This window comes from Stegodyphus dumicola, chromosome X1 (genome assembly GCF_044657685.1).
Source record: "Stegodyphus dumicola isolate Sdum_Otavi_A_Nest chromosome X1, ASM4465768v1".
Taxonomy (NCBI): domain Eukaryota; kingdom Metazoa; phylum Arthropoda; class Arachnida; order Araneae; family Eresidae; genus Stegodyphus; species Stegodyphus dumicola.
In genome coordinates, this window is record NC_140780.1 from 39,063,325 (window position 1) to 39,086,384 (window position 23,060).

Here is a 23,060-nt window from a genome sequence, read left to right on the forward strand (position 1 = left end):
AAACATAAATGTTTTTCAAGGTTTGAATTTGCTTCAAAAGAAAGTGCAAGCTACATACATAAAAAAAATTACTGGGTACTTTTTCTATGCTAGTCTCCTTTTTCTCAATGTAAAATATTTTTTTTATTAAAAGATTTCTGCAATATTTAGCATTCATTCAGGAATAACAAGCTCAAATGAAAACAATATAAACATAGAAAAGAAAAAGGTTACTAAAAATGCCTCAGAAGAATATATTCTTTTTTAAAGCATAAATATCAAACAAGACATTTCTTAAAATGCACATTTCCTACAATTACAATAATAAATAAGCACATGGAGTATTTTAATAATATTTAGTACTAAATCACAATGCACTACTTTGATATCTTGACAGTTATGCACATATGAATAAAACTTGGCCAGCTCAAAGACTTCATTTCAAACCTCGTCTGTGAGCATATATATTTACCCAGAAACTTTTCAGTATTGGTAGTAGCTCAAAGATAAATAATTTATAGATAATAGTTCCACAATTGGAGACCCAGAATTGCAGACTCAGACCAAATAATAATTTGGAAAATGTAATGGGATCAAATAGCAATTTCTTTTAATGACAAAATGAATTCTAAAATAAAGAACATTTTTGATGGTGCTAAAATCGCATCAGTTGTGAAATATTTTTATTGTAAATTAAAAAGTAAGCATTTTAGACTCAGAGAAAAGTTTCATTACTTTTCATATGAATTAAAACCTTCAAATGAGTAAATATGTCTAAAAATAGGAAACAATAAGAAACTTTAATCATATATTTTCTTGCTGTTTCAGAAATATTTTTAAATACATGTTAACTTACTCCTGAAGTCTACAGATTTCAGTGTTTAAAAAAAAAAAAAAAAAAAAAAAAAAAAAAAAAAAAAAAAAAACTTCAATTTAAAAAGTAGACATTTTCAGTTTTCACAACTTAAGAAATAAGAATTAAATGTGAACATAAAAATTGCTCTGTTATTTTTCTTTGGTATGGTAATAAATAATAAGTAAGCGTTAGTATCACCTAGGGACGGGACTAACAAGATAGCAATACCCTGCCTTACACACCATTCTTATGTTTTGCCTAATAAATAAACTATGCACAGTTATTTACGTCATTTACACATTGTTCTCAATTTGTTTTTCATTCAGTAATTATATATATGCTATTGAGGTTAGATATCTTAAAACACATTTTTAACAGCATGCAAATCTTAAAAGGAAAAAAAAGTACACATAAGAATTGTTACATATATTTCCAAATTCATAATTTCCAGCAATAGTTATCTGCAGGAAATAAAATTCTCATAATTACATATAACCCAACTGCATACATAAAAAACTTATTATCAACACAATTAAAATTAATTTTGAATTCCGAAAGACAAAATGGTGTAGAAACATGTGGGAAATCAATGCATAAATGTAATCTTGCATAGGATATCATTTATTGTTGAACATTACACATTAAAACAGACAAGCTGCATTTCTTTCAGCTCCATAAAAAATGACAATCATAAAATGCATAGTTCTTATGAACAAGTGTTTTTAAATAGATACAATGATTTGCTGTGAAAGCCCACTGAAAAAGCCAGGTTTGAATTTTCAGGACGCATTATCAAAAATGATCTGACAATGAACAAAACACAAAAATGGAAGTTGCTATGTTGAAGAAAATTAGTATGAAGCAATAATAGATCTTTCAAACATATCAATAAATATAAGTCAGGTAGAGCATAAGTATCTAAAAAAATAAAAATTAAATACTGAAACATGAAGTACGAACATTATGGAATGCCAGAATTTGGATATTCCTTGAATAATGGCTTAAGCAAGATGACTTTTCTGTTACTAGATGATATTCACAAGGTGAAATTTTCACTCTATAACTGATGGCAATTTGCTCACTTACAATGTACATGGTACAAGAAAAGCACCTAAAATCATTTAAATACACCTGACCTTTTTAAGTGCAAGATCAGTACAAATTAAATAGTTCTTAAAACATGTCTTTTACAATCAACAACTATGTTGTGATTTGCCTAGATTTTTGGTCCTGAATACATTTTAAATGTTTAAAAACATTGTTCTCACCAAGCAAATTTGATTTGGTACACCTCTCATATAATCAACAATAAGAATCTTTCAGTTAGTCTATATAAAATTCACTTTAAAGCCCACAGGCATTTCAACTCAAAATATAGGAAAAGTCTTGTATACAACATGAAGTGTTTTAAATACAATGATACAATTTTATATACTCTGTGAGAGGATCATTTGCAAACTATGCCTCTTCTTGGCAGTTCCAGTCATCATAGCATCTGTATGATATGCCAAATTTGTTGCATAAACGTGTTGTAGAAGAGACTATCTACATCAAGTAGCAATGAACTCTAAGATCTTCCTTTTACCAAATAGAAGAAAGACTGCATGGCACAAGGAGGAAAAGTGCTGTTACTAGGCTTTCAATCATGAGGCCTAGATAATTGGGAGAGGCACTGTGCTATTGTTCTAGCAGACTCAACAGGAGACATAGCTAAATATGCTAATTCTGGCTCAAATCTCCTGACGTAACTGTAAAGAAAATATAACAAATAATTAGAATGAGCACAAACAATACAAATTTTAACGTCTTTAAAATATATTCCATAAATGTCATGTAAAGTTACATTTTAAACAAAGCACAGAATTATTTTATATTTTTCCCTAAAACAATTTTTCTTACAATTATTCTCTTGTATTAATTTGTTTAAAATAAAATGTGTTACCTATGTCGCATATATATTGCAAGATTTAAACAGCTAGCAGACAAATTTTAAAATATTTTAATATTTCTTGCACAAGGCTTGTGAAAATTTGAAACTTACGTTCTTGCTAAAGAACTGTGAGTTACCAAGTTTCTGAGGATGAGGGCACTTGTTAGACGAATGCTTTTTGTAAGCGCACTCTCTTTTTCTTCCTAGTACACAAAATAGAATTAAAAGGATTTTTTCAACAATTGATAATGGAATACAGAAATAATAAGAAACAAAAATAATACAAACATACTAACAACAATCATTAATAATGTGAAATTAATAATATGGGTCAGTAAGTATCTGAACAGTAAAACTCTTAATCAATGAAATCATTAATTTCCCATCTCTTAAGACTGCATTGCATTTTAAAACTTGCTGCTTCGATAGTCACTTCTCTTCTTTGTTTTACTTGAAGTCTAGTCATGTTTATTTTTATCTTATTTACAGTGTACGATTTTCAAATTAAAAACCAAACATTTAATTCACATGCTTAAAACTGTATCAGTATACTCAATTTTAAGTCTGCCTGCTTCATCACCAAGAATTTGGAAAGCTCTAATACTAATGAAATTAGTCACATTTTTTTTAACTGAAGATAACTGAATTTAATTTGATCTGTCAATACATATATTCTTAAAATGTCTGAATTGTCATTTTGTTTATATGTTTTTAATATAAAAATGAGCATTAATTATGTTTCAATGACATATTTGCAATTGATATTAGGAAGAATTTCCACACTGGGGAATATTATGCTCTCGCTTACTCTGGTTATGGCTATAACTTCCCTTTCCTACGATTTTAACTAAAAACTCAATTGTTAACAATAAGTTCAATGATTTTACCACTCAGCTGTGGTCTTTGTTTTATTTGAGGTCTAGTCATGTTTATTTTTTATCTTATTTACAGTGTGCGAGTTTCAGATTAAAAACCAAACATTTAATTCACATGCTTAAAACTATATCAGTATACTCAATTTTAAGTCTGCCTGCTTCATCAGCAAGAACTTGGAAAGCTCCAATACTAATGAAATTTGTCACAATTTTTTTAACTGCAAGATAACTGTGAATTTAATTCGATCTGTCAATATATATATTCTTAAACTGTCTGAATTGTTATTTTGTTTATAAGAATGTTTTTAATATAAAAATGAGCGTTAATTATGTTTCAATGACATATTTGCAATTGATATTAGGAAGAATTTCCACGCTGGGGAATATCATGATCTTGCTTACTCTGGTTCTATAACTTCTTTTTCCTATGATTTTAACTAACAACTCAATTGTTAACAATGTGTTCAATGATTTTATCACTCAGCTGTGGGTGGGCCACAAGTTATACACTTCTATATTTTTTAATAATAATAATTTTCTAAAAAATTTTTTCATTTGAAACCTTAAAGCTATGCCAAAACAGTAAAGACTGAAAAACCAGATTTTATTGAAATACAGGTTAATTTATATCCCTGGGAACAAAATCACTAAAATGATATAAACTGCTGAATTTAGTAAAGGGAAGAGATGTTAGCTCAATAAAATTAAGATTCCTAAAAAAACTGTACCATTTGTTTTTTGGTTTGGTTTTATGAGATTACAGCATAGCCTCAAGGGCTACCTGCCCAAGGGGAGTGAGTCATTTTCAAATTTCTTAAAGGGACCTGTGTGGAGGACTTCGTGAGGGAAACTTGCTCATATACATGTTACACATGGGGAAAAATATGAAAACAACCATGCTGTAATTAATTATATACTGTTTTTAATAATGCTATTACTTTCACGAAAATCTGTGCACTACTCTTAGTTCCACAGTCCTAGCTATTAACTCTAGGTTATTGAGCCATTAGTTATGTCAATTCCTGACACAAAGGAAATGAAATTGAAAAATTTGGAATTCCTATTCTAAGAATCTTATACCCGTAGCTTTGTGATTTAACACTATCACAAAACAAGCTATGTATGGACGACTCATAAAAAAATGGCTTTTTAATATCAAATGACAGAGCTAGCCAATTGATTGTTGCAATCATTTTCATACAACAGCTCACTGTTTCCATGCAAAATTAATTTCAAGACTGCTTAAAAAGCTAAAGCAACATAAATATTCTTCAAAACGTTGAAAGATACAAAAGTGTCTTTATGCAGAATAATTGACTGCAACTACATAATAAAAATTATCATTTCTTATACAAAAAAAAAAAAAAAAAAAAAAAAAAAAAAAAAAAAAAAAAAAAATTTTTGAAATATGATTAAACTTAATATCTTAAATATATAAAAGTGCATAAAATTATACTGAACATGTCAACTAAAAAGACTCACTGAAAGTTCCTTGGGATTGATATACTGAAGGGCATGCCTCCTTATTGCTAACAAAGCAGCATCAGGAGCATAACCAGGATGTGGGGGAGGCATTTGAGGTGCTGCTATGGACGTTTTGCCCTGCTGGGATAACTGCTTCCTCCGCAAAGCTTGTGTATGCAGAACTCTTTCATTACAATGCCAGTCCTGCAGATACAAACATAAAATAAAGATTTTAAGAGTTTCCGTCATCTAATATTCAGGTCATTGCGAAGTACTTATTTAAAAATGAAAAGAAAGAATGTGACTTAAAATGACATGCAGCCTGAATATTAAGAACTCGGTAATTAAAAAATAAAAGCAACATGAATTTAAAAGTATTACAAAAAGAACACAATTTATTAAACAAATAAATATAAGCTACACAAAAATGTATAAAAACTTAATTTTATAAAATTATTAATTATAATTTAAAAAACAAAACTAGTACCAGCAATCATCTGAATATTTCAAGCGTTCAAGCAGTTATCCCACAAGAAAACTACTTTGTCAATATATGACAAGCTTTAATTAAGGCATAGAATTGAAAATATTTACTGACAAAAAAATTTTAATGGATAAAGAAAATTAGTGATTATACAGAAATAGTATTTCTTTTCATGAAATATTTGCCAAATAATTCCGCTGAAAAAGGGCAGTTAGAAACTATGTAAGAAATGCAAAATTTTCGAGATACAACTTTGATGTTTTTGATTGTTTACTTGCATATATCAGTTACAAAATTAGATATCCCCACATTTAAGAAAAAATTTGCTATTGGAATCATCACTGCTCTAATGTATAACTAAAATCTGTATCAACATTTTTCGCAGTTTGTATAAGAATTACCAACATTATTTGCTACTGGTAAATATGAATTTGAAGAGATGTGAAGTGATAGCTTTTGAGACATACAAAAAATTTTAAAAAATTCATAAAATAATTGCAAAGTGTGAAAAAATTTAATCAGAAACACATCAATTCCAATAATCCTTTATTTACAATATAAATTATATTCTTCAAAAGCAAATGCCACTACGGTCAGAAAAGAAAACTGTTATATTTATCATTCAAATAGAATGTGAACTAGCCACTAAATATTAAGCTCTAGCACTTTCAGCAACATTTTAGGGTGATAAATAGCAATTTCCTTTCTCACCAAAAAGTTGTAACAGCTGAAAAGCTTAGACTGGAATTGGGGAAAGAAAAAAGGATATCAAGAACCTGGAACTTGAAAGACAGTTTACTGTTTGATGAAAGGTATTTTAACTGCATGCAGGTTGACTGCCATTTTTATAGAAAGCTGTCTATTGCTGCAGAAATTGCAGAATGCAATATGTCCATAAGAGAAGGAATATGAGGGTGTTCACACATTTTTGCAAGGATTTTAATTTTGCCATGAATTCAATAATAATTTTGAAAAACAAACATGACTGGCAACAAATGGGAATAAGGTTTAATTATCATCTGCAGCATTAAAAATATTCTTTTCACTTCGAACTTTCTTTAAAAAATATTGCTGAAAAATAAACAAATGGCTCGAAGGCTATATTTTTGCACAGTCCGAAGAGAAATACTTATTCAATTATTAAACAAAAATATGAAAAGCATAGTTTTAATATTTCTACATGTAAAATAAGTGACATAATTAATATGAAGGGGGGGATTCAATGTTTACATCTGATCGAAAAAAAGGCAAAAAATATGTACAGCTCTTTTTAAATCTAAAGTCGCATCTCATGTTTTAAAGGAAAATCAAGTCCCCCAAAGAGCTATTGCAAAATCTTTAAATATCTCTGTGGGAACTGTGAACAAAATTATAAAATCTGATTTAAAGCTAATCAAAGCCCTCCCCCCCAAAAAAAACGTTATGTTCATCTTCTAATGTCGAAACATATTTCTAGGCGTAAGACTATGTGCAGATTGCTGTATGAAAATTATTCGGTGGGTTAAAAATGGAAATATGTGGCTACAATTGATGAGGCTTGGATATATACCTACCTGATTTCAACAGAAAAAAGATGATTTACTACCAAAAAGAGGAGAAAAGGACTTAATATATTGGTTCAGAGGAAACAAGGAAAGTTTTTCTAAAGTTTTATGGTTATTACTGGATTCTCCCATAATGGAAAAATTAAAATAAGGAAAGTAGAAAATGTCGAAATTAATTTGGATTTAAACCAGAAATTATTTTTAACTACTATTTTTGAAGAAGAAGTTCTATCGCTTTATCCACACAATCTTCACTGTGTTAAGTTCCATCAAATATGAAACTAGAATTGAAGCTATTTCCTTTAAATGCATCCCACCCAAGTCCCCTAATGTGTCACCTATGGATTACTTTGCATTTGAACTTCTAAAACAAAATCTTTATTAGCGACGTTGCAAAAAATTAGATGGACTCTGGAAGATTGCGAAGGAGACATGGAATAAAATCAATCATGATATTTTAAGAAAATTACTTTTATCTTAGAAATCAAGATGTAATATGAAATTTTAGAAAAAAAAAAGGGGGGGGACCATCAGAGTGAACATATTAGAAAATAAAATCCTAAGGTTTGTTTATATATAAATCTTTGCAACATCGTTACAAAAATGAGTGAACACCCTCTGTATACAATCATAAATAAGATAGAAGTTCACTACGATATATAAGCAACTTAAGATACATATTCATCTTTCTCATTTCCTCTAGGGTTGTTTATTGTCATGGTCGAGATCTGTACCTGACAGTACAGATCTCGAGCATAACACATGAAGATTATGTATTAAATTGTATTTATTATATCGATATAAAATTTGCCTATCTCAGTCACTGATGTATGTATTTGAATGTTTACCCATTCAATTTTCCAGGTTATGATAACCATAAAGCAAAAAGTATCTAAATTTTTTGTAGGTGATCACAATACTTAAAGAAAAAAACAACAGTAAATAATTTCACATTATAAATACTCTATATAAATACTGGTGCATTAAAACTGTGATTACATAAGAGAAAATATACATTAAAAGTTAACGAAGATAACAAAGTATTTAGATACAACTATCTTTTAACATCAAGCAAAAATTCTTCCTCATACCTATTTCAAATAAAATGGTTTTCAATTTATAATGTAGAAAAGGTTGCCCTTTGGATTTGTGCTAAATACTGGTGCCGGTACCTGTTTTCTAGTAACCCTGAATCAACTGATTCTTTATGTTACAGCAACTTTTTTTTTTTTAAATGTGATCGATGTATTCCTTGAGTTTAATAAAAATGGATCTTCGAAATTTAGTGATTGTGACGTATGTAATACACAGTACACATGTTACACATTAAGTATTATGTATTTTGAATTATTTGAATTTTAGCTGCTATTAATTGACTGCTCATTTTAATTAGCTGCCTGTGGCTTCTTCTAATCATCATCTCATCACTTCCACAATAAATTCCATCTAGTAAGATAGATAGACAATTTTTTTTCATGATTTAGAGCAAAAGGGTACAAAAGCTATCCTTGATCGGAGTATGAATCAAAATTTATTTAGTTCTCAGTAAACGTCCAGTTTGTCTGAAAGATATGCATATGGTTGAGAGTAAGAATCGATTGGATGGCTACGAAAGGGTTGTCAGGAGAAAGGTGAGAATAATGATAATACTCATCATTATAAGAGAGGGAATATAGTTAAAACAAGATGAGTATAATTGTTGTTTTAATTTTTTCTTATTTGTAGGTAAATGAAGCTGGAATGAATCTGTTTCTGAATTAGGAGAATGCCCATTGAAATAAAAACGTGGTTGATAAGAGAAATTTTTGTGGAGATGTGTGTAATACATGAGAGTGTGAATTGGTGGTCCTGGCATGGTTGCAATTATTGATGAAAGTTTGGTAAAAGAACTATAATGGGGAAGAAGGATGAATGGAAAATGCGTGTTTGGTGGTACTAAAAGAAGTAGTAGAAGATGTGTTTTTGAGTCTGAAGAAAATTGTACAAAAGATAATTTGTTGGAAGTGATTTCTCAGAAAATCCTGCTTGGAACCATGTTTATCTCCAACTACTGGAAAAACCTATGACTGCTTAATAATCAAGGCTTTGAGCATTTTTAGTGAATCATTCCCTGACTCAAATTGCAGCAAGGAAAAATCTCAAAAATTAAAAGATGAAGATGCCTATACCAACATGTTAGGCATAATGATTTTAAGCTGAAAAAAATTCTGACTTTAAAAAAAAAATTTTTTTTTAGAAAAATTTAACAGTTAAAATATACCTCTTGTACTACTTTCAATGTTTTCACCCCAAATTTTTTATCGCATGTATTATATTATAATGTTATTAACTATTAGCATTGATTTGGCAAAACATAAATTAAGTAAATAAACAAAAAAAGCATATATATATAATTTATTTCCTAAACAGTATTGAAACTAAAAAGTACGATTTCAATTACAATTTTACTTCCAAAAATTTTTCAAAACCCAACCTTGTGTTTGTTAAGTATTTAATAATAAACCAGCAGTAAAAATCTTAAATAATTTAGTCCATAACTGTATAAATTTCAGGATTTTAAGTAATAGGATTTATCAAAAAAATTCAAACCAAGAAAACACAGTTTAAAGGATGTCAACTCTCTAAATGATTATGTGATGTTAAAAAAAATGCAAAAATTACTTTCTATACATATTAACTTGTAATATTTTATAATATAATCAAATACAATGCTACGTGATGTTCAAAAGTTTCAAGAATTATATATTGAAATTCATTGATATTAAGTCTTTTGCTCAAAATGGGTTGAATCAAGATAAAGTCTCATTTAAATTTATGAACAGAGAAGCAGATATTGCTGACTTTTAAACGAAGCTGAAATTAGTAAATAATTTGTATTACTTATTTGATTTTGACATCCTTAACATCTTGCAAGTTAACAGAATTCATTTGATGACTTGGAGAGATAAGCTTTGGTAATTTTAAAGCAGTAAAGTGATTTTTAAAGTGTGGTGCAGCCTCAAAAGACTTTCCAAGGACAATTGGCCGATATTTAGTTACTATGTGCGGGGGGGGATATATAACATATGCAGCTAAACTATATAGTAAATGGAACTAAATTATCATGAACAACCTATGTTTTGAAATATAAAAGTAGCACTATTCAAATAGAGAAACTTGGGAAGGGGGAAAATAAACCATACCTGTATCTGAAAAATACAGTAGCTATAACCCTCTAAGTGGAACTCCTCGTGAAGATCTGTATTTAAACAGCATTTGCAGCTAAATTTATATACTCACTTATTTTAATCTCTCATTTTATAAACTTCCATCCACTAAGATAATATTTACATCATTAAAAGAAGAAAGCAGGGGGAGAAAAATAATAATAATTGAAGGTTGTCATGTCCCTGAGGAGGTTTGTTCACTAATAAAATTTCTCTTGCTTGTAACTAATAACCCCCACCTGTTTATAACTAATAGTTACTATCTCATCATTTCTCTAACGCAAAATACAGATTCTTTTTACGCATACACACATTTCATGAAGATTTCTGAAGACTTCACTATAAAAGATTTAAATATACACATGAAAAATTTACTTTGAAACAATTAATTAAACAATGGGAGCTCAGACAAGATGAGAGAAAGCATTAATGCAATTCTCTAGCATAATAAGATTTTAATCAAAATTTAAATCAGCTATTAGATATGAAGAAATTCCAGGCTTAAGATCAATTTTTAAAATGCCACCATAAGTGCATTGTGAATACATGTTTACATTAATGTAAGAGTACTTTTTTATAGCTCAGAATTATTTTTTGTAAGGGAAAACTTTGGTTACTTGCTTATTCAATATAGTTACTGAATTAATTACCTGTAAATGAGTAAGTAATGAAAACCGCCTTCTTTTCATAGAATCACAGCCTTCCCATTGACAGATCATGTCATCATTGCATAGTGGTGCATGAACTTTACTTGCATGAAGAAATACTGAACCAGGATTAGAGAATTTTCTAAAATTAAATAAATAAATAAATAAATAAAAATAAGGTCATATGCTGTACAATATATAATTAAGAATATCAGAGCTCTCTTACAGTACAAAGTCTGAGATCCACAATCATCGAGATATCAGTGATGTCAGATTTTATATTATCAGTCTAAGTCTAGTAAGATAATATGTTGACATGGGAACATTAGTGCTTCACTTATTGTTTGCTTGAGTTAGAATGCTAATCTCCCAACAAGGAACATTGATACTGCAAAATTTTGGAAGTGTGAGCTTGGCCAACATTAATACATCATCAATAAATGTATTTTTATTGGCTACCGTTCAACTCACTAGCCAGCAAGTGCTTCAAACTGACATGCAGGAATCCCAGTTGGAAGAAAAAACTGCATTTATGGAACATTTGATTCCTTTTATTGAGTATAATACTCTCCATTCCTAGATTTTATGAGGAGGGAGGAATTTTAATTTTTTTTATTTATTTTTTGAGTTGCAGTTTTGAGGTCCAGATTTAGGACATCCAGATTTCGGACTTTATACTGTATAGTTAAACTACATCACAGAAAAGTGCCCACAATGAATTCAAGCACATTAAAATTATACAAAAATGTCATTAAAATGAAACATGGTTGTATATATGTATAAAACTGTGGTTCCATGACACGACGTGAATGATTTGATTATGAATGCGGCACAAACTCGCATTAAAATTTTTGGTAAAACAGGACTGTGATTCACTGTGAACCTAGAATAACAAACCTGTGACGATTTCTTCTTAATTAGAACTGGCCGAAAATTGTAATGAAGCACAATTTTTGGAAGCTCTGGTGTAAGAAAACTGAGATACAGATGCGTAGAAAGGCTGATTGCGAAGATACTTGATACTTAGAACGTCCATCCCTTTTGAAGAAGATACAGTCAAGTCGGATTAAATTCCACATTTATTTTAATTCTCATTTGTGGCCACAATTACTTGGCACTCCAATCGTACCTATTTCCAGAACACTTACAATTTTGATACTACTGCGATAAAAGCAAACATAAAAGATTGCTGCAGTGTCTTAACAGGATGAAGCGCAAGCAAGAAGAGAGTGTCACAGTAGTAATGCAGAGAAAGAAGGGAGGGAGTGAAAGTTTTGGTTTACAATTATTTTGATTGGGCAAGATATATCTGCATTGAGTGTTACGTAAGATTGCAGGATTAATTTGAATGATGCAGTTTAGACTTATGGCACAATTTCTAAGACAGAGAGATAAGTTCCAAAATTAAATAAAAAGTAAAAGAAGTTATAACCAATCAAAATTATAAGTTTGCTTTCATATTTTTTACCTAACATTTCCCCTTCAAAAAGAAAACGGGCAGAGCGATAGAGAAGCTTTTTTGAGAGTAAAAGTATTAGAGCAGCAAAATATGAGAGATATAATTTTGAAAATACCAAACATAAAATCAACTTTTGAACAATTAAGAATTACAAGTCATAAAATTTTGAATTCAGTAATAATCTTAAGCACTATATTCTTCTAAAATAATTGCACATTTTAAAAATCCTATTCAAATTTGAGTCTAGTCTGTAAAAAGTTCTTGTTTCTGGCACATTCACATTAAAATTTTAATACTTTAGGGAAGGATTTCAAAAAATTGTTGCAGACAATATCACAATTATAAAAATTTTATACAGTCAAAAGTCGTTAATCCGGACTCGTTGGGACTTCGCCGATTCCGGATTATAGATCATCAGTTTAAATCTCGTAAGATGGCATGCAGATATTCTAAAATTCAAAATATGAAACCTTAATTTATGAAATAAAGAACAATTATAATCTAAAGGGTATCAAAATTTACAAAAAAAAAAAAAAGCTTAATATTTATTTGTTTACTTTATTAAACATTTCTTTCAATGTAAGTTGTTTTAAGTTGCTTCGTTTTATGTGATAATACTTTCTCTTTAATTCTATAAACAGACACAATACACAATTTCTTGTTCAGTTACAAAGTTCCGCTGTTCAAGTCCCGTTAATTATTGTGCCGAGAATAACGACTAACTTGTCAATCGAAATTTTTTCGTTTTCACTAACCTCTCTGTCACATTCTTCATGTCTTTATCCATTTTTTGCAGCAATTCCACTTTTTGTTTGATGGACATTGAAACATACTTTTGTTTTGTATGATCCTTTGGGAGCTCCAGAATTAGAAATTCTATTTGACATAATTGAAAGTTCAAGTTTACTTTTATAAAATTGCTCTTACAGTCTGCAAAAAAAAAATAAACCGGATCCAATTAGAAGATTAAGGAACAACGCAATCATCAACATTAACTGAAATAGATAATTTTAGATTATACGGTCCGTTATACATAAAATGCGCACGCGAAAACGTATTCTGCGATTGCGCAAACGCATATGCGCAGTGGTAAAAGGTCTTACGCACATGCATAAACGCCCATGCGCATGTGTCAACGCGGCGCATACGCAGAAAGTTTTTAGCTTTGAGGGCCGGATTATAGATCATTCCGGATTATGGGTGTCCGAATTAACGACTTTTGACTGTATACCCATTAATTATTACAAATAATCATAAATCTTAATATTTTACACCATACTAATTTTCATATTTATAAGTAATATTTGTAATAGTATAATTGAAATTATGGTTTTTACTTTTATCACTACATTTTACAATGCAGAGGTAAAACAGGCCTCTGTTTCTGAACCAGTACTTCTTCACATACTTTATATTTAACATACAATTATTGATAATTATAGCATTCATGTAACACAGTTCCAAACAAATTTTAATACATTTTACTCTTAATTAAATTCTCATATAAATTTTATTACGATTATTCAATTTCTTAAATCTTTGGTACTTGTATTGATTTTTACAATATAGTACGTAGCGTATTCGGAAACTAAGTACCGTTTCATTCTAGCGCCGTTGCAGCGCAGTGGTAGGCATCACGCGCATGCACACTAGTCTTTCTTCTTCACTGACTTTATATTGTCGCCATTTTGGTTGCTCTATGTTGTGTTTTCAGTTTGCTGTGCACATTCAAAATGTTTAAGACAATTAGTTCTCCCGCTGACTGCGAGATTCGTGCCGTGATTAAATTTTTGAATGTGAGGAATGTTAAAGCGGCCGAAATTTATCGTCAAGTGACAGAAGTTTATGGTGAATACGCGATATGTGATGGAATGGTGAGAAAGTGGGTAAGAATGTTTAATGCAGGTCGAACAAATGTCCACGCCGAGGCTCGGAGTAGTCGGCCTTCTGTTGTCACCGATGATTTGGTAAGGAAAGTTGATGAAGCAATTCATGAGAACAGACGCTTCACAATGATAACTCTTTCAGAGGCAATTTCACGTACCGTTTTGTTCGAAATTGTATCTGACTGCTTGAATTATCGCAAACTGTGTTCCCGATGGGTTCCAAAAAATGCTCACTGATGTTCACAAAACAAAGCGACTTGGTAGTGCCCTGACATTTCTAACGCGGTACAGTGATGAGGGAGAAAACTTTTTAAACCAAATTGCGACAGGTGATGAAACTTGGGTGTGTCATTTCACACCAGAATCGAAACAACAATCGATGGAGTGGAGACACTCTCATTCTCCGAAAAAACAAAAGTTCAAAGTGACAATGTCATCACAAAAAAATCATGTGCACTGTCTTCTGGGATAGGAAAGGTGTTTTGTTTACTGAATTCCTTCCCAGAGGTGAAACCATTAATGCGGCACGATATTGTGAGACTTTAACAAAACTAAGGCGTGCCATTCAAAACAAATGAAGAGGAATGCTCAGTGAAGGAATTGTGTTGCTCCATGACAATGCTCGGCCCCATATTGCTGGTGTCACTCAATCGTTAATTTGACAGTTTCATTGGGAACAGTTCGATCACCCGCCGTACAGCCCGGACTTGGCGTCCTTCGACTATCACTTGTTCCTGCACATGAAGCGCAAGCTTGGTGGCAAGCGCTTTGGATCTGACGATGACACGAAAAATGCTGTGGACTCGTGGTTATCGAAACTGGCGGGAAGTTTCTTTGACGATGGTATACAAAAACTGGTCACCCGCTATGACAAGTGTTTGATCATTGGTGGAAACTATGTTGAAAAATAGTTTAAGACATGTATTTTCATGTAAAAATAAAATTGGATTCGAAAAAATTGTTTTACTATTTTTTTTTTTTTTTTTTTTTTTTTTTTCCCAAAACGGTACTTAGTTTCCGAATACGCCTTGTATGTTCCTGTTAGTATTTGGAGTTAATCTTGACATTTTTTTGCACTCTCTTTATTTTTAACTTGCCATTATAAGAAAAACCAGCAACAATCATGAATCCCTTAGAAAAACTTTCGATTCTTTGAACCATGTACTTACATTTTTTTCTCTCCTTTTATAATAATAAATGGCTCTTTTTTTGTTACAATCATTTAAATACACCCACGCTTCACCTATTGTGACAATTTTTTCCATTTTTCTTTAGATAAGTGTTTCTCATATAGAATTCTGCAGCGTGTCCTGTGTTGAGCGATATGCTTTGGAAGAAGATGATGCACATTGCGTTTTTTCGCTTTCTTAAGATTTAAATAAATGTTTATCATTTTGTTTACAGTGGACACTGAGCATTTTAATGATTTTGTAACTGTCCTTTGACTAGGGAGATTTTCTTTTAACATTAAACAACATACCTTTGCAATAGTCGAAGATGTCCGTTTTTCCCTTGGATACTTGTTTGGAATATTTGTCCCACTTGAGGCTCCAATTTGACATTTTTTTTCCTTTTTTGTTGATGATATTACCTATCGACACTTTAGATATCACAAAACCATGACTCTCACATCGTTTTTGGATAACGAAGTATGCATATTTCTCTTCGGAAAGAGCGTAAATGTAGCCTTCGAACCACTGCTTTGTTAAATTTGCCATTTTGAATAAAAAAAAAACTTTCAAGCCATAGATGATAATTTTGACTTTTGAAAACATAGTACAATTGCAATTACTTCTTTTGCAGCAAACAATTTTTTATTACCGCTTACCAAAATTGTCTAAAAAATGTACGTCTAAAAAATGTGCGTGTGTGAGCTTTTGTCACATTAGCTTTTTGTCTAGTGTGTTTTTGTCAGGGAACCTTTAGAATTACTATACAGCTCAGATTTTAACCACTTGACAAGCCAAGCTGCAGAAGCAGAGCTCAATTAGCATACAAAATGAGCCCTGCTTTATTAACAACAGAACTAGTGCAAAAGCAAGAAAAATGTATACAGTGCATAGTTTCAAAGGTTTGACAGTACCTCCTTCTTCAGTTATGAAGGTGAAAATAAGATGAATATTGCTTAGGAGTAAACAGAAGAAAATTTCAGAGAAAGTTCTGAACAAATGATAGGCAATAAAACCTTTAAGACCATCTCTCGATGAAAACCCAAATGAGAAATTAAATTTGGTAAAGGTTACATAGCTTCCAACATTGAAATATGAAAAACTGGTAGGTTTTTGCACTGCACAGTGCAGCCGTTTTAAAAGAAATTAAATTTGCTTTATAATGCCTGATTCACTTTATTCAAATATGTTTATTTGATTATGGCAAAGCCTCAAGGGCTATCTGCCTATGGGGAAGGATGCCTTCGTTCTAAGGGAAACTTGCTTGTATACATGTTATACACAGGGAAAACAATGAAAATGCAAATACAGCCAGCCTGTTCGCAGGTTACGAACCTCGTGCCGAACTATTAGTGTGTTCAGCGACTTTACTGCTCAGCCGCTGCTGGGCCTTAATTAGATATGATTCTGATGTAAAATATATTAATTACATATTCTAACTCTTATGTTTTTTGGGTAATTTCATTCATAAATTTTCCTGAACTTTTAGTGAAAGTGAAAAGTATGAATAGCGAAGAAAAGCTTAAAACATGAAGTTATGAAACATGAGAAAGCTTAAAACTTAAAACATGAGAACTTATGTAAAAGAAAGCTTAAAACATGAGAACAATATGTACTTTTAAACATGGTAAAAATAAAATTAATAATTACTATGCATATTATTGTGCAAATAAACTTAAAACTGCACAATATATTTTGTAAGATACTTTCTTCCTCCTTTATAATGTAATTGGAAATTCATGCCACTAGCAATCAAGAGGTTCGGAGCTTGAATCCTGACAAGCACGTCTTGCATCTCCTGCCTCTGAAAAATTAAAAAAACACTCAACATTGGCACAAATGTTGAGGACTATAACTCATCATCACCATGATCTCTGCCAACTAAGTCCAAAACGCCCTGTTCCTCTGTGGTGTAATTGGAAGCGCATTCTGCTAGCAATTGGAAGGTCCAAAGTTTGAATTCCGGCATGCATATTTTTCCTGCTTCATGTTCCAAAATGAGCCTAATGACCTTACATACTGATTTAAACAAATACTTACTCATTAAACATTTGACTGAATCTTCACTAAAGTTCTAAAAATGTCTACAGTAGATTAAGATAATTCAGATTGAATAAAATTTAATTAGAAAAATAATACAGAAGAGATGGGAGGTGAAATTTTAAGCAATTTAAGCTTTATTAATTCAATAATGAAATTTAAACTGTACAAATTCTATTTTCATAGTTTAATTTTTTGCTGAAACATGCTTTCTTTGGACATGTAGAAACAACAGAAGAGTTTGCAGCTATGTGGTTCAAAAAAGAATTTTATGAATGTAAAAGTCCTAACAGAAATTAAATTTGCCAAAGATTGTCTCCCTCCCTCTTTTTAAATATTGGGTGATGCAGAAAGTATTTTGTGGTTATTTGATGATAAATACAACAAAGCAGTACAAATTCACACAAAAATTTCATTGAATAAAATAACCACCGTTTTTTCCTTTGACTTTTCGCCACCTTCCCGACAGCTGGAACATTCCTTTTTTAAAAAAATTGTTAGGTTTATTCATAAAGACGTTATCCAGCTACTGCTTGACAATCTCCAAAAAAGTAACTCCAGGCCTTTCAAAGAATTTTGAAATGAATTAAAATAGATCAAAATGCAAGGGAGCAAAGTCTAGTGATCACTTGGGATAATGCAAAACATCCCAGCCATATACAATAAGACTTTGTCTGACAATCATCAAAGTGTGGTGCCAAGCATTCTTATGATGGAAGATGACTAGTCAGCTCTGGATGTTTTGCTTCAATTTTTGCTTTTAAAAGGGCCATTTGGAGAACAATATTTTTCTGAATTTTTGTCTGATTTAGTGGCAACAATTCACAACAAACAATTCCTTATAATCCCCTGCAACCACCCTCTCGATGCTACTAAAGGAGGTCAAGCAATGAGTCATTTCAAAAAAGGAGCTTCTTTATTTCTTTCCAGCAAAGAATCACATGCCAAAATTTGAGCAAGCATATTCTGCTCTATTAAAGTATGGGATATCCATTCATCAGCTTACATGTGCAGTCTGCTTTAAATGATCATATACTGTACTTCCCAAAATATTTAATCTGTTTCATAGTTTCCTCTCTTTTAAAATAACAGCATAATACAGTCATAAGTCGTTAATTCGGACACCCATAATCCGGAATGATCTATAATCCGGACATCAAAGCTACAAACTTTCTGCGCATGCGTCACGTTGACGCATGCACATAGGCGTTTATGCATGCACGTAAGACCTTTTACCACTGCGCATATGCATGTGCGCATGCACGTAATATGTTTATGCATGTGCGTTTAATGCATAACGGATGGTATAAGCTAAAATTATCTATTTCAGTTAATGTTGCAGATTGCATTGTTCCTTCATCTTTGAATTGGATCCGGCTTATTATTTTTTGCAGATTGTTAGAGCACTTTTATAAAAGTAAGCTTGAACTTTCGATTATGTCAAATAGAATTTCCGATTCTGGAGTTACCAAAGGATCTACAAAACGAAAGCATGTTTCGATGTCCATCAAACAAAAAGTGGAATTACTGCAAAAAATGCATAAAGGCATATCCTTTGATTCTCTAACCATTCCGAAATCTGTTTATCAATTTCACGTTGCTCTGGGGGGGGGGGACAATGAATTAGAAGTTGATCTGTCAGCACTATCCTTATCTTCAGGGCAGATGTTTTTATTTTATTTGGCTTATAATTCCTTACTAAATGTAGTATTTCATCTCGATGTACTCCATCTTTGATATGATTTAAATCAAATTCCTCGTCATTATAATTCACTTCCAATAGTGAAGAAAGTGACACAGAGGTTATTGAAAACGAAAAAATTTCGATTGACAAATTAGTCGGTATTCTCGACACAGCAATTATAGGACTTGAACAGCGGAACTTTGTAACTGAACAAGAAATTATGTCTGTTTATAGAATTAAAAAGAAAGTATTATCACATAAAACGAAGTAACTTCAACAACTTGCATTGAAAGAAATGTTTAATAAAGTAAACAAATAAATATTAAGCCTTCTTCTTCTTCTTTTTTTTTTTTTTTTTTTTTTTTTTTTTTTTTTTTTTTTTGTAAATTTTGATATTTTTTAGATCAAAATTGTTCTTTATTTCATAAATTACGGTTTCATATTTTTAATTTTATAATTTCTGCATGCCATCTTACCAAATTTAAACCGATGATCTATAATCCAGAAAAATCGATAATCCGGAATCGCCGAAGTCTCGACGAATCTGGATTAACGACTTACTGTATGAAAAAAGAACTTTTGGGTTCTTCATTCTGAGCACTGCTACAACAAATGCTAGAATTATGCAATGTGAGTCAAAAAGACTATTTAAACATCTGCTTCAATCACCATCATTCCTCCTCAACAGTAACAAAATAATTATGAGAAAGCATGCTTTTGTTTGAAAAACAGCTGAAGTTTGCAGATGGCCCAATACTTCTGGCATCCAAAACTGGAAAGCAAGCTTTCCCAACCAAACAATGGTGCACAATAATTTTATAAATTACTCTTTACCCAACATACGTTTCATGCTTCATAATGCAATGTTTCAAAGCTTGCTATATTAACTTAATGCATACTCAGCCACAATGGTAAGGAATACTACAGTTATTTCAGATAAATTCAAATGATAGATTTTTTTTTATTTTTTTTTTTTTAGTCCAATTCTGTCAAAGAAATGAACAAAGACTTGTTAAATTTAGTTATATATTTTTTTGGAAAGTTCTCCATGTTTGTGTTGGTCAATGCACACCCAGACCAATCAACATCATCTTCAAACTACATTCAACAGGTTCTCAAATAATTAAGACACATATCACTCAACCATACAATGACTCCAGTGAAAACTAGTTAAACCATTTTAAAAATTACTGAAGCACTCTAACAAGTTTATACTGAAATTTAATGCACATGCACCCATTTTTCTATATGATAAAATTGCAAACACCATCAAATACAATACTAAATAATAAAAAGTGTGATGGGGGAACTATTGATTTACTCGAGATTACTTTGACAAAAATTGAATTCAGAATGTCGTAGGCAACTCCTCGCAGCAGAATTAAAGAACAGAACGTGACTGGCGAGTTTTTTTATATTTAAACTTCACTCTACAGTAATAAAAAATTGTTAATAGCAAAGCAAGTTTTGTCAAAAGAAGGCTAATTAAAAAAGATTTAAATTTAATGCATGAACTATCAAAAGTCCTTTTTCTAGAATTTAAATGCATCTAGTCAAATTATATTTACTTTTATTTTTGTTCATCAGTAGGTTTCTGTAGAGCATCATTTACATTTTTTGAAGAACTTTTATTTACATCACATATATTATTTGCCATATGTATTTATGACCTACACTTCTCTACAGAAAACAAAAATCTCTCTCTGTTAATTCAGTTTTAAATATTGCTCAAGAAACAACCTCATAGATGTTTAATGCTCATGTTTATCTGGGGTGAGATTTAATACATTAGGGTATACCTGGATCAAAAGTTATTCTCTAATGCTTTATTTTATCATAACATAGATCATTTCTCCAAGTTTCAAAACAAACAATACCAAGTGCATCATGAATGTTTTTGTGGTATTCAAGCTGTACTAGGTATTGTTTGCTATGAAACTTGTACACTGCTGGCCATTAAAATTGCAACACCAGGAAGAAATGATCTGACGAACGTCAAAATGACATGAAAGGAAGAATATGGTATATGCAAATGATCAGTATTTCAGCACATTTAGATGACACAGGAGGGAGAACCGACATCTGAAGCACTGCATAAAAGAAAAGTTGTGTAGTGGATTTCTCATTCTGAAAGTGCTTTGTAAGGCTGGAGTTTGAATATTGTGTTATGCCTCAAATAAGAAGAGGAAATGCTTACCAGCAAGTTTCAGAATTCGATACTGGCAGGATCGTTGCCTATCAAGAGTGTAGATTATCATTCTGTGATATAGCACAGGTCGACATCGAACCACAGTCATGCGAATATGGAATCAGTGGATTGTTGAAGGTCATACTGAACGACATGCAGGATCTCAATGCCTACCCAGGACTAATGCATGAGAAGACAGACATATTGTAAGGTAGCCAAGCAAAACAGTACAACCACGTCATGGAGCATTAGTCAGGAAATGGGCATGTTTGCAGCGTGTCCAGTATTAGCTCGTAAGGTTTGCCAATGTTTGCAGCAGCACGGACTATCAGCACGGTGACCATTGCTCTAGCTTCCCATAGAGAGAGACGGCAAATCTGGTGTGCCAAACAACAAAGCTGAATACAGAAGTGGCAAAATGTCACCTTTTCACACAAGTTCCGGTTCTACATGCAGTATTCTGATGGTCGTATACATGTCTGTACAGCTCAAGGTCACCATATGTCGCCTGTTTGCATTCAGCATCAGCATAGAGGATTTGTAACCCAGTGTGATGGTTTGGAGGCGACCATGTGCACTTTCTAATCTGACTGCATCAGAATTTTTAAATGCTGTTTTATGGTTTGTATTATTTGTGAACGGCATTAATGCTTTCATGGTTTTATTATTTCGGTTTATTTTACGATATTATGAAATATTTTTCATTTGGTTTTGCCGAATTGCCTGACTGCTGGCTAAAAACAGCTTGCCATTTTGCGACTTAATACATTTTTTAAGCTGGTAATTAGATAAATTAACTGCTTTGACTGCAGTAAGGGTCATTTTGACCCCTGAACACTTCTGACCGTGAATTAATTTTGTTTTATTGGAAGAAATCGTTTGGAATCTTTCGACTTTTCCTAAATAGATAACAAACATTTGTAAAAAAATTTTCAGCATTCTAGGTTTGTTAGTTTTTGAAATATTGGCATGTATTCCTAGAATGGCGGACGGGGGTCATTTTGACCCCTTTACTTTTATCCTTCTTTCTGCTCGAGGCATTGTCAAATAACCCATGAGAAACATTCAAAGATAAGGATTTTTCGATTGCATTCATACTATCTCCCAGAGGGATGAAAACCTGGGTAGTCTCACTACTTTGTAATGTCTACATAAGTTATTGTTCCTTTGTTTGCAATTATCCATTCGTTTGATGAAAATACTGCAAGGAAGGTAGATGCAGGGTTTTCATGCTTACATTTCTTTTCAGAAATAGTTTATTTTACAGGTGTATTTTCCCGCTTGTTAGCTCAGCTTACTTACTGCAGGTGATAACAGTTAGGACAGATGTTTTCTTGGTAATCCTAAATCAGTATTTCAGTACATATGAATTCTGCCATCAAGATCATTATCACCTTTCATTTACGCAGTGAGAACCATATGCTAAAATATATTCCCTATCGTTTTCTGACAGTCTGATAATTTCCTAATTTTTTCAACTTTTACAAAATATATCTAACAAGTGGAAAAAAGGTCTTACAGATGAAAAAATTAATTGTTGCAAGAGCTATCTGAAAATGAGTCTGACAGCAGTGAAATTGATAATTTTTCTGTAGAAACTGATCATGAATTCGAGACACAAACTACTACTGAATCCGAGGACAAAGGTG

General features: G+C 31.6%; 1 protein-coding gene across 4 annotated transcripts in view; it reads right to left on the reverse strand.

Moving 5' to 3' along the window:
• Positions 1-219: 219 nt before the first annotated feature.
• Bap170 (Brahma associated protein 170kD) overlaps positions 220-23,060 on the reverse strand; it is a 261,081-nt gene continuing 238,240 nt past the window's right edge. For 2 of the 4 annotated variants that reach the window (XM_035361388.2, XM_035361386.2), the window contains 4 exons: positions 10,989-11,127; positions 5,123-5,308; positions 2,877-2,968; positions 220-2,583 (listed from right to left, as the gene is read on the reverse strand). In XM_035361388.2, coding sequence (XP_035217279.1) covers positions 2,475-2,583; positions 2,877-2,968; positions 5,123-5,308; positions 10,989-11,127 — 526 coding nt within the window. In that variant the 3' untranslated portion in view covers positions 220-2,474. Of the gene's footprint in view, positions 2,584-2,876; positions 2,969-5,122; positions 5,309-10,987; positions 11,128-17,149; positions 17,304-23,060 lie in introns of those variants that run through there. The other 2 variants (XM_085807922.1, XR_004758454.2) reach the window with 2 other exon arrangements.